The 13,252-nt window shown below is 44.3% G+C and overlaps 1 protein-coding gene across 1 annotated transcript in view; it reads right to left on the minus strand.

Annotated features, from left to right (window-relative positions):
* CPS1 (carbamoyl-phosphate synthase 1) overlaps positions 1–13,252 on the minus strand; it is a 215,946-nt gene that overhangs the window by 108,497 nt on the left and 94,197 nt on the right. The window contains exons 22-24 of the mRNA XM_085648589.1: positions 4,797–4,938; positions 3,995–4,060; positions 2,703–2,766 (exon numbers count right to left, since the gene is read on the minus strand). Coding sequence (XP_085504715.1) covers positions 2,703–2,766; positions 3,995–4,060; positions 4,797–4,938 — 272 coding nt within the window. The remainder of the gene's footprint in view (positions 1–2,702; positions 2,767–3,994; positions 4,061–4,796; positions 4,939–13,252) is intronic.

Below are 13,252 nucleotides of genomic sequence, written 5' to 3' on the forward strand. Positions count from 1 at the left end.
GGGACAAAATGCATTAACTCCATTAAAAATACATAGCGCCAACCTTCTGGGGCAGTTGCGTTGGTAGAGCTGGAGACACTGTGGGTTTTGCGGGTTTTAGAGAAAGCAGAAAGACGGGCATGGCCTATGCACTCTTTTGACATTAAATGTTATGTATTAATAAGGTATTTGTAAATAAACATTTTGTTCAGGCAGTACTTTTCAATGACGTATTCTTTCCTGTAAGTTTATGACTGGGTGGAGGAACTGAGGCCTGATGAAGTTATGGGTCGTTCAACTTAGCAGGCCATTAAAAACCGGTAATGCCCGAGCTCGGGGCAGTGTTTGTCCATTAGAAGCCTTTGAAAATACCATTTGTTTTTTCGTTGCACTGCATCTAATCTCGGTTGCCTAAGTAACGTTTTACCGACCAGTTAATACCAACTGTCCTGATTAATCTCTTATCAAAGCACAGCCTCCTTTTCCCATTGTCTTATCGGCCTCCTAGGTCCCGAGGTTCCGCAATATACATTTAGAAGTGACAGCAGAAAGAAAGGAGACACACAAAACTTTTCAGTGCCCTGATTACATCAGTGCCTCGGCACGAATCCTTTGTCAATAAAAGCATCGAGCAAAGTGCATTCTTTTTTCTTTGGGCTTGGAAAGTGTCCCCGTCAAGATAGTTTTTTCCTCATTTTTTGAGGCTGCGTCATCGAGGTCGGTGAAATGATGTTTCACTAGTCTTTTAAGGGGTGTGGGCACTGATGAACGAGCATAGAATATCCTTGTATTGCAGTTTGCTTTTTCTGTAATTGGTAAAAAAGACTACTGAAAACTGCGCGCTTCATCAGCAAGGCGTGTTAATGTTATGTCGGAGATTTATGGAGCACGAACATACCCTAAGGTCACTAGGCGCCATGAAATTATGTTCAGCCAGTTAAATGCAGTAACAGTGCAGCAAGGCTACAGAGTAAACAGAGAACCCTCTTATTGGCCTCATTTATAAGCGCATGCAATACACATGCGCACACCTACGTAATGAAGAAGGACGTTTTTTCTTTTTATGTACCGATCTGCGTTGGATCGGTAAATAAAAAAATAACAAGAATTAGCTGCGCAGCAGTAAAAGTAACGCTGCGCAGCAGTAAAAGTAACGCCGCGCGGCCATAAAAGCGAAAGTCATTGCGATCGCTCTGAAAGCGAAAGTGATCGCGATGACACGCTAAAGCACGAGTTTTCAAAGTGCTGCTGGCGCGTGAACGCAAGCGCTAGGCCAGCCAGCAGCACTTTGAAAACTCGACTCCAAAATGTCTCTTCGAGCTAGCGCATGCGCTGGGCTCAGCGAGACCTAAAAAGTGACTTCTGGCAGCTCACGGGGCTTGTAAATAAGCCCCGCAGTGTTTAAATAAAGACATTTACAATTTCAGACAAGTAATAATAAATCAACATATCTTTCAACTACAAAATGCCTTTAGCATTAATGCAAATTACTGTTTATCTACAGCATGTACCTGTCTCAATTTGTAAAATGTACAGTACCATATACACAGAACTGCAACTGACCCCTTATCAAGAAATTCAGTGAGACCACAAGATAGTATTTTTGGAGGTAATCTCAAAAGCCTATTGCACAGTGCTGGCCGTGTGGGAGATGAGTCATTCAGGTACTGGCATTCTTTCTCCATGATCCAGGTCCATCCACCCTGTTCCCACAAAACATGCTCTGGAATTTGTCCTTGAACAAAGGCCTAACACAAGGGCACTTAGAAAGTGCACCATTGATGCCTACGCATATTGAGAAATGTGCTGTGGGAGTGGAGCCTCCCAACTTCATCAACCCCAAACATTGAGTAATGCTCCAGATACTTCACCTCAAGAATTGCTTTCGTCACAGTTATGGCCAGGCTAAGAGCAGATCTTAGAAGTCAAAAGCTACACAGGTGGACATTACTAAATCCTCCTCAAGACTTAACTGCTCATCAAGGGAAAAAAAGATACACACTTTGTGCAACCTCACAAGCTGGTTAAGACATAACCAAGATATGAAACCCTTCTACCTTCTCTGAATGTATGTAAGGTATGCATGTGACCTGAGGACAAGCCAGTGCATCCGCCCTGGAAATCTGCCAACGCCATCAGTGAAAGCACCAGCCCTAAACACAAATCAATGCTCCCAACACAGGGAAAGTCAACACTCCAAACCTGCGGACCAATCAATGCTCCTGATCTAAGTATGCATGTGTGTGTTATTTCTATAGTGCAAAGCTAGTCAAAAAGTGGCGCAGAACTGTAGCAGTATTCACTCCACTCAATCTGTGGACAAGTCAACTCACCTGCTTGAAAATTTGACAATGATCACAACGCAAAGCCAGTCAACACACCCCACCTAATGACAAGTCAATGCAACATGAGAAACAGTCAGCGCTATTGATTTGGGACCAATCAACCCACCAAACTTAAGGACCATTCCTCTTACCCAACCTAAGGATTGGTCAATATGACAGACCACTAACCCATGAGAATGCATCCCACTTGAGGACCAGACAATACAGCTCACAAAAGGTCCAGCCATTTTGTCATGATTAACTTCTTTGTAGAAATAAATATTCAGTCTACTGCAATTTTCTCAGTGTTCTGTTTACTTCAGTTGTCGGTATAATATGAATTGCAGAAGTCTGATTAGGCGAGGGCCTTTCATAATGAAAAATCTCAAAGAATCTTACCAATATGGTAGGGTCCACAACCGAGCACCATCATGCCGTGGTCATCAAATTTTATATCATGTTCCTGAGAAAAAAAAGAAAAGTAACTTATGATTCACTGTCTGCATGGCATTGCACTATCAATCACTCCATTATGGCCAAAAAAGGCACATCTTTAACCAAAAGGCAGCAAACAACGAGGAGGATAATCATATCATATGGTCAAAGTTTCAGGGAAGAGAACTAGTTAAAGACAGATTACATAACAGAAGAAGAAGATGATTAGGCAGAACATGAGAGCGAGTGAGCAAACAAGAGAGAGAGAGGAACAGATACACAAACAGGCTGACATCTAGACAGAAATAGAGGGCAAACAGACAGATGAGAACAAATTGCTAATTAGTAGTATTTTGGACAGTTGACCACTTCTAACTTGAGACATTGTATTGTACTACAGCATTTATAGAGAGCTTACCACCCTATGTGGAACACTAAAGCGATGGCCTACATGGGCAGCAAGCTACACCACATAGGGGGTGTGGATGGAAGGCTGTTCACTGTGTTTTGTCATCATATGTGCTAAGACATTCCACATCATGTATGATGACAACACTTATCGTGTAGCATATAGAGGGGGACAGGCAAGTCTAAACCACCCAGCTTTATAGTTTGCTAGGAGAGCTCTGCTGGTAGCACAGCCTTTGATGCAGGTGGCTGCACTGAGTCGGTGGCAGAATGACATCATTTCCAAAACAGCTATAGCATGAGTGCAGAAGATTAATGATGTAGTGAAATGGCAAAAATGCAGGAATTTGTTTCACTGAAAATGCAAAGGAGTCGCAGATTAACCGCAAGGTCCTTTGGCAGAGCTGAGGGTTGACTCTCGTACCTAAATCATATGAGGGGTTCAGATAGGATTCCGGTGTATTTGCGCAACTGTGTGAGGGCATGCCTTGAATAACTATGAATGAATGAATTAAAGGGTACGGGACAGAGACCCAGCTATGTGAGGCCATGGACTGGAATCTTTGTACATGGCGGGCCAGGGCTGAGGTGCGTTGACAGACCTAGGTTGAGGTCCTTACTTGGAATGAGTGAGCCAGGACTGAGATGCGCGTTCTGAGTTGTGCAGCTGCTCTGATTGGAATAGCTAAGAACTGGTGGGCCAGGGTTTGCAAGATATTCTAAGTGAAAGTTGTACTGTGTCTGGGTCTGTGAGGGACTCCAAATAGGAGTAGACATATCATCACAATCCTTCCTGATACATTTAGTAGACTGACGTTGAAGAAAAATGTAGGAGGTACTCAACTTACATTTCCATTGTATGTGAGGTAGAGGTAGTTTGTGACCGCAGGGTACTCTGCTGCCAGTGTGTCAATCTGGAAATAAAAACATCATCCATCAGTTCATGAGTTCATCAGCAGTGCTTGGGAAGCCTTCACTAAGGTTGTGCTACTGATAAAACACTGCAGGAGGCGGGAGTCATTCCCATTAGGAATTCCAATAGGCGGCTCAGAACTGCGGATATCCCATTGAGCTGATCAGGGCCCGGCAAGGCAATGTGCTCTCAAAATACGTTTTTTAGAATTGTGTGACAGACAAAATCCTAAGGTTTCCCAATAGCAGAGTTTAGGAATTCAATGTATCCAAATCAGAACTGTACCAAGCCTCAAGTCAACCCTAATTGAGAGCTCCCAGCATGCTGCAGCGATAGAAAATGTTACGGTTAACCATATCTCGAAATGAGAGAAAACTGTCCTCCAAAAAATGTGGGAGATTTCCTAAAAGGCCACCACATGACTCTGAAATGCAGGGCCAGATGAGGAACCAGTCATTCCCATTAAAGGTTCTCCTATCATCTAGGCATCATATCTGGACTAAAAATCCAATCCACAGAGCAAACTTCCAGCCAATACATATCTGTTACGAACATTTGAGCTACTGACTGAGTAAACCGAGATGGAGGGAGAAAACGTGCCGTGGTCCAGATCACGTGCGCTGCCAGTGTTCTTCATTCATTCCCCACATTTGTTTCATTGCTGATGCAGGCCTGTTTACAGCACCAACTGGACATCTGAAAACAAACCTGACACTGCTGTGTCCAATGGTCCTTACCTGCTTCACCCAAGGCGTGATGTTCTTGCTGAGCCTAAGCTCACGGGTCTGGGCCTCATTCAGCCCCATGCACTTTCCAATCTTCTTGTCAGAGAAGCCAATCTGCTTCGCTCTCATCAGGGTCTCTGCCGAAAGGGTCTCGCTGTGATTCAAGAGAGGATAAAAGCTTCAGAAGCGTAGGCAACAAGCGGGTGCCATGCAAACCGAAGAATGGCATCGGCCTCCAGTACGACCAGCAGGGCTAGGGCAATGTCAGTCACGTGTTAGGCCCACAAGCCATAATGACATCATAATAGTGGAATAATAATGACATGTAATAAATGACAACCCCATAGCATGCAAGGCCACTGTTTATACCATAAATAATGATTTCGTGGCATCACATAAGAGTCGATGAGAAAGACAATGACATCATAGAAGCGTATAGTGGCATGACATCTAACAACATCACAATAAGTGCATGCCCAAATATATTTATAACTGTGTTGCATTACTCACCACACAAGAAAAACACTGCTCGTCCATACTGTTTTTCACAGTATATGGGACTTTTTTCGGTTGGGCTTCAAAGAGAACCTGGTCCTCTAAGAAACTCATTGGCAACTTCCCGTGGTTATTTCTAACCACATGTGCTTTAATTGTGATTTTTTTGTATTCTTAGTAATTTGTAAATAAATATACTTTAGTAAAGTTTGTGAAAAGTCACAGCGTCTTTTTAGGTCTCGGCTAGCGATGGCTGCGCTTGCGCAGTCTCGCTCGCGAGAGATAATGACTTGGGAGAAGAGGGGCTTGAACCCGCCCCTCTTCTCCCCTGTTCTCCATTGGCTGGCCTAGTAAATGCTGGCCAGCCATTGGAGAAGAGGTCCCGTCACTCCAATCATGCCCCGTCCTTTTCGGATCGGGGGGCGTGTTTTTTGCGAAAAGTCTCAGGGAGGAGACAACAGCAAAACACGCCCCCGAATCCGAAAAGGACGCTCCCTTTCTCCGAGGCATTTCTGCTGTGCCTCGGAGAAAGGCGGTGGTGTGCCTTTTGCTCTGCCTTGTTGCTCCTGTAAGGCCAAGGAAGCCCTCTCTCGTGCAGTTACACATGATCTAAGCATGTTCTGATATTAGGCTGCGCTCCAATTTATTTACCAAAATGATCTAGAGTTGTGTACTATCAGTACATGTGGCTGTAAATGCTGCGCCAGCACGTGACACAAAGGACGCATCTACCAATTAAACAGTGGTATGGGCAGAGCGGAGCCTCGGGGCACAGTACAGTGACAGACAATATTGTCATTGTGTAAACTGGGGTCCGCTGGTCCATGGTTAAAACCCAATGCTTGGGACACCCAGAGCTTTCACTGGTTGCCCACGACGCACGCGATGACCTCGCCTTACCCCGGGACATTGCCACTTTAAGTCGAACCCGTCCTGTTGACCTGTGGGCCCTTCTTCTGCCCGAGGAGCGCCCCAGAGATAAATCTCGGGTCCAAGCAACATCTGCCACCGACAGCAGCGTCCCTGCCCTGCCGGACCTCCCATGAAGGGCTCCAGCGACTCTTTATCCAGCTGTCGCCCCTCTGGTGGGGTCTGCAGCTCCCACCCCGCGGACCCTCGAGGCCATCCCCTGCTTTACAGCCAGGGTGAAACCAAGGTGGGGCGGGAGGGGGAACAATACGAATGACCCGTTCAACACAACAGGAATGCTCTCGAGTGTGCCATGAAATTACAAAGAACAACATTGACTCTGCGCTGACCACACTGGACTGCTTGATATCGGCGCTAGGGACGCTACCACTTCACGCAGCATTGTCCCGCGCAGATAACGCAACGGTTTATCTCTCGAACAGAAAGGCCGTCTTGAGAGGCCTGTCAGCCAGCAAAGGGCACCATTGTCTCAAAGGCGAAATGTCTGGTCACCGCCTATTGTCCCGGAGGGGCTGCATAAGGCACTGTGACAAGAAGCAGCAAGGATAAAGCGCCGAGTGTGGGGGCGCGTGCGCGTGTGTGGGGGGGGGGGGAAGGGTGTGTGTGTGCCCCGTCTCGCTCCCACTTTTGTTGTGTGAAGAGTTTCTATCAAAACTGAAGGCAGGCGCGCAACACCCATTGGACTCACAGGGCTTCAGCCCCCACCCCCCGTCGTGTGTGGCAGCCCGGGCTGAGACAGCTTCCGGGCAGAAACACAGCCGCACCCGAGCACTTCAAAGGTCTTTAAAAGACCATTTGCATGTTAATGAGGCCTCGCTGTTGTTTCACCCCTTCTAAGAGCCCCTGCAGCTCCACTCTACCGATTGCTTCAAGTTTCAGCCCCCCCCGAAATCTTTTCTTAGCCCCCCCCCGAAATTTGACTCTAGTTGCGCCTCTGACTGAAGGTACACCGCGAACTGCACACCGTGACTTAATGCACGTACATACGCTATAAAATATGCTGGCATTAATTTCTGGAGGGAAGAAACTCATTACCTGTACATTAAAAAAGAGGCACGTTTTTATCTCCTTGCTGTTCCCACCCATGCGGTGCCCCGGGACACTCGCTTCCCGCCGGTGTAGGCTGACACATTCAGCACGTACTTGCTACTGCAAGCTGATAGCATTGTAAATCAGTGCAACACAGTTGCTGCTGCAGCCCCAGCAGTGTGGGAACATTAGCCCCAAGACTGGTGTGGGAACCATTTCCATGTGCGCCTGGCTATGCTAAAATCCCTTGTTAATGCTCGGAGAAAAGTAAGAAAGAAAATAATCTAGCGCTTCGTACTGTATTTGTACGCCGCCACTAAAACACGTGTTAAAAGGCTAAGTTTGAACTGCCATTTACCAACAGCAAGCCTTTAACTCACTGAGCCATGTCCGTGATGTCACTTTAAAACAGGAACCTCCAAAAGGTCGATCGCGAGCGACCCGTAGCTCCCAGACTGCCTCGGACTCGCTCCCCTGCTTTGTCAGGTTAGTTTACAATGTATAACTGCGGGGCCCAGAAAGAGGACTTGAAAGTCCTGCCGCTTGAAAGAAGCCTTAAAAAAACAATTGCCTCACATCAGATCAAACCGCCTGAAAAAATATATGTATCCAATTGAGATGTATTTCCTTAAAGTCAATGGCAGTAATATATTTGGAAGAGAGATGCATTACATTTAATTCTTAGTTTCTTTCACTTTCACAACGCTAACAACAAAAACTATTGTTTCCTGCTCCAGTTTGCACAGACTTGAACAACGTGGGTATTATTACCATAAGGCATGCTTCCTAAATCACTTTACCCGGCGGCCTGCAGTATGTAGCCACGGCATCCGCAAGGGGAGGCCGAGTGACTCGCAAACCCCTCAGCAGGCCAGTCTGTGGCTGCCACGAAAAGCGCCCATACGGCCCTTAAATGAACGTCTGCAGGACATGCCTGGGCATGTTATCGACTCGGCAACCTCGATTCAGGGGGTGTAGTGCTGAGAGAACTCCCGCGATCCGGAAAGGAGGCAGTGCCCAGCTGCCTACGGACACCACCATGAAAAGGCGGGCGGCGACAAAGGCGAGGTTGCGGTGAGCATTGGCCTGGGTCATGCGCAGAAGGTAACAGGGGAGCATAGGGTGCTAGTGTGATGTCGCTCCATAATGAGTTTTTCCCAACTCGCCTTCCTTCCCTTTTAACTATCTCCCGCCCTCCCTTTCTTGCATTTTATCCCCTTGCTGCCATCCCTTTCTTACCGTTTATCCCTTGACCGCCCTCCCTTCCTTCCGTAATTGAGTGTACCCAGACCTACCAGCCTTTTATGGATAGCAATACATATTTTATTGAAGTGTGTGTATTTTTGGTCCAAATGCGGTCGCTTTCACTTTCGCGTGCTGTGCTTGTTTACATTTCTGTTGCTTTGCTCCCATCCCCACCCACTGTCTGTGTTCACAAAGCTCCCACCCCCCCTTCCGTTGGATGGAAGCTGCAGGCTAGTTGGGGGCTAAATAAGTGATTGTTGCACACGCGGGGGCAGGGGATCGTCTGTCGAGCTTGGAGCAGAAAGGCTGAGGTATTTGTAAAAGGCATTTCAATGTGATACATGTGCTTCGGTAAGGTAGATGGTTTAAGAGTGTGGTTATGGCGTCGGGGGTGGGGCGAGTTGCACTCGAGTTCATTGAAGTATATTATATTGTAATCGATGAGCTACACACTCTCTCTCTATCTCACTACCTCACTCTTTCTATCTCACTAACTCACTTTCACTCTCTCTTTCACCACCTCGCTCTCTATCTCACTACATCACAACATCACTCTATGCTTATATATCACTACCTCACAACATCCCTCTCCCTCACTACCTCACTCTTTCACTACCTCACTCTCTTTATCTCACTACCTCACTCTCTATCTACCTCACTCTCTATCTTACTACCTCACTCTCTATCTGCCTCACTCTCTCTCACTACCTCACTCTCTATTTCAATACCTCACTCTCTCTCTCTCTATCTCACTACCTCACTCTCTCTCTGCTAATGCAATTGGTATCACATATGCAACAAAAAAGCTAATGCCAATTGAAATGACAATGCCATTTATTTAGGGATACAAAAATGATTTAAAAAAATTAGCAATACCAATAGCTCTACCTATAATATTGCCAAGACCATTGCATTGTAAATGGGAAAAGGGCCAGATGCGCTTCTAGGAGGGGGTGGTGGTGGGGTGATTTCAAACCTGGGACAGACTCCTTTGGTCATGCTTCGTGTTTCATGCAGACTTTGTCTAGACGAGTGCAGAAAACAGGTTTGTCTCTCACACCACAGCCACATGTGCACACCGACCAGGCAAAACATTTTGTGTGACTTCCTTCACAACTCAGGCAGCCAGTGAAACAGAAATCCGCAAAATAGGGTGCATCTTTAGTGGCAGCAACTACACTCCATATTAGGTATCTCAGGCAGCCTTCTTTACTTGTGCTTATAGGACGTGGCTTAGATGTCAAGGTGTTAACTTAACCCAATGGTCGAAGTGGGGGGAAAAAAGTAGGGGAACTGTAGGCGGAGAATCAGAGGGCGGGAATAACCCAAGGATCGGATCAGTGGGCGGAGCAAGAGGTGTGGCCGGAATGCGCAAACATCCCAATTGTTTGTATTTGTTTGACATTTCACTGCCCAGTTTAATCAACCAATGGATACACATGATTATTTAAGGTTATAATGAGTTATTGACATTAAAATATACTCACAAAGTGGGATATGTTTCTAATCACAGAATGTTCAAAATACGATACAATGTGGAAGCACAAGCCAATGTCTCTGAGTCATGGAGTTTCCACTACAGCAGTTCAAACATGAATGGCAAAATATCCTACATGGCAAATGTTTTGTATGAGAGAGATTAAACTATTGACATTGTAAATAACAATGCCGTTTCTCTAAATGTTTTAAAAACAAAAACATAAACAAAAATAATGTCATGAGCAATGCCAATAGCTCTAACTTTACCAATGCCGAGACCATTGCATTGTAAATGCTTGTTTTTCTATGATTAGGTGTCAATTTAAGCTCAAACATCCCTTTGCAATCCTCGTGAGGGAGGCATACGAGAAATGGGATGGGGTTTAGAAAGGAAGCTAGTAAGTAAACCTTTCTGGGCATGTGAAATCGAGAGGGATATTTGTAGAGTGTGTCTGTAAAAAAATAACTGCATACTTGTGCTCATTTGATTTGAAAACGTGTGAATAACAGTTCACTTTTGGGGGCAAGTTCTTATCTCTCTCGTGTCATTAAAGATGTCCCTGATGATGGCCCTGTGGAGCCCCTCAGGGTTCCTCTTTATCTCCACATTTCTTCAGTATGTGTGCCAGGACCCTGATAAAGGAGGTGCCATCAAGAGGATGCAGAATGTACAATTATGCGTGTGACTCGCAGCTACTTCTTTGCCTTCGACAGCTCTATAGTTACACAATTAGAATTTCAGGACATCATGAAGTGCATTTGGAGGTGGATGGGCAACAATCAACTAAAACTAAATGCCAAACAAACAAATACTGGGATTCTAAACAACAGATTGAACCACTAGGATAGCCGTCACTGGCCAACTGGAATGGGAGACCCACCTACAACCAAGACATTGGCAGAATGCCTAGGCGTACTTGTGGGCAATCGGTTGACAATGACATCTTTGATAGGAGTGGTGGTTTCAAAATGTATTTATCTAGTAAACTGATAATGAAATGTACCTACCCTGCTACAACTAGAATTCTTAAAAACTGTAATTAAGGCTACTATCTAATCAAGACTGAACTATTCCAATTCCATCTGAAGCGGCTTAATTTTGGCTCCAGCCTTACAGGTCACAACTACACAACCTAGATGTGCACTTTGCACTACATACTTGTGTGCCCTAAAAGTATTAATGTAAGGTGTTGTACTTGAACTTTGTACTGAAGTGCATTCACTGTAGAACTAGGAATCATATATATTGTGTGCCTTAACATTATTAAAATGATAAGCTCATTAGACACCTGATAAGAACCATTCTCACGTTATCAAAATGTATTTACACTAGAAATGAGAATGATATATGTAAACGCTTGCACTAATGTTTTAGCATTGGTATTTATAATGCAGTTCTCAGTCACACTTGTATTTGTGCATTTAAAGTTATTTCAAATTTATTGGAATGCAACATGAAACCAGTTCTAAATCTAATGTACTGACATTTCTAATCCATTGTAGTGGAATGTGCACATGTATATTAAATATGCATAATTGAGCTAATATTTTAAGTTAGCATGAATGGGCATGTATTTTGTTCTGCATAAAATACTGTTTCCATTTCTGCTTGCCTGACTTTCCCCTTGCAGGTACGTTCACATGGTTTGTTAGTTTGAGAATAGATGCAAATTTGTATTAGGGATAGAAAGCCAACGAAGAAGACCTTGACAAGGAACCAGAGCATTAACTGACAAGTTTATTCAGCAATGCTGCAAGGAGCTGCAAGTACCCAAGGATGATGTTGTTTTCAGGACAGTCATGGGAGAGTTTGTTATGTATTAGCTTACAACGTGAGAATGCAAAGCACAATGGAGCTCCTGATAGTGTGATCAATTGGTGTTACCCAAAGATTTGTGTGGTATTAAATAATGTTCCCAAAGGTTGAGGTTAGCCACTTTTTCCTTGGAGTTTGAGAGGTACAGACCTCTCGGCTTACCCTTTGATTCTTTGCTGTGAGTGGCTTAGGCTAGCACCTGTTGCCCTATCCCTTGAAGACTCTTGACCAAGCTTCTGAAATGCTGCCACCTTTGCACAACTTCCCACAGCTTTTTGGGGGATTTTCCCAACCTTTTTGAGATCCTTTTAGACTTAATCATCCTCTTTAGTTTAAGACTCCAGATTTGAGGACTTTAGATTTTACTCATGTTTAGGAGAGAAGATCAAAGACTCTTCTCTGAGCACCAGACTCTCCTGTTAATTCTTTGTATTGCTGTGGCTGAACTTTTTGTTTGTCTCTTACTGATGCACTTGAAGGTCTTCAGGAGGTTCGGCTTTCCAGTTGTGATTCTGCACCTTTGTAGCATGGTATTGATATCGATTTATATTAACCTGACTGTTATAAAACTTTGTAACCTTATATTTTGATTCCTTTTTGTGCAGCCAAATGAGTTACACTGTTAATTCAAATGTATTTGGCCAAGTGCTAACTATCATCACCTCTCAGTCGCACAAAAAAATTAATCGGAAGACTAATGGTAAGCGGGTTTGCTCAGCTCTAGATCACATCTGTCTAGGTCTCCTTAATAATGTCACCCACAGACTGCAAGTTATACAAAATGAGGCTGCTTGCCTCATTTATAAACTCCCCAGGACTTCCCATGTAACACCTAACCTGAAAGGACTGCATTGGCTGCCACAAAAACAGAGGATATAATTTAAGAACTGCTGTATCATGCTTAAAGGTATCAAAGGCACAGCCTCTGGTCTCTAAATAGGAAAAGTAAGAAAAGCATTCCCACACAAACACTTAGACCCTCTGGATCGAGCTACTTAACCATTCTTAGATATTTCAGGAAATGTAGGTGAGAATTGAGTTTCTTCTGTCCCTGCTCCCACATTGTGAAATTCCCCTTCAGGTCATCTACAATTGGAAACTGATTTTGTTGCATTTTTGAAGAACTTAAAAACCTGGTAGTTTAAACATACATATGGCTATTAGGCGGGAGTTTTCAAACTAGCTTTCTAATTGGCTACTTAATAACCACTTACTCAGGCACCAAGAACCATTGGTTTACATGATCTTATTCAAGTTCAAATTACATGACATAACATAACATTATGTAATAGTATTGTAATACGCATTGCGTGAATCCACTATAAAGAACAACCAATGTCCTTGTTTAAATATTTATGAAAACTCTTAAAAACTGTTTTGGATCAATTTCAAGCCTTCACTGAAAGAGAAATCTGCTCGAGCCACCACAAATTGGTTTTTAACCGAGCTTGCAGTCATCGTCATCTTAGATGAC

Source organism: Triturus cristatus, chromosome 3_2 (assembly GCF_964204655.1).
Source record: "Triturus cristatus chromosome 3_2, aTriCri1.1, whole genome shotgun sequence".
Lineage (NCBI taxonomy): Eukaryota > Metazoa > Chordata > Amphibia > Caudata > Salamandridae > Triturus > Triturus cristatus.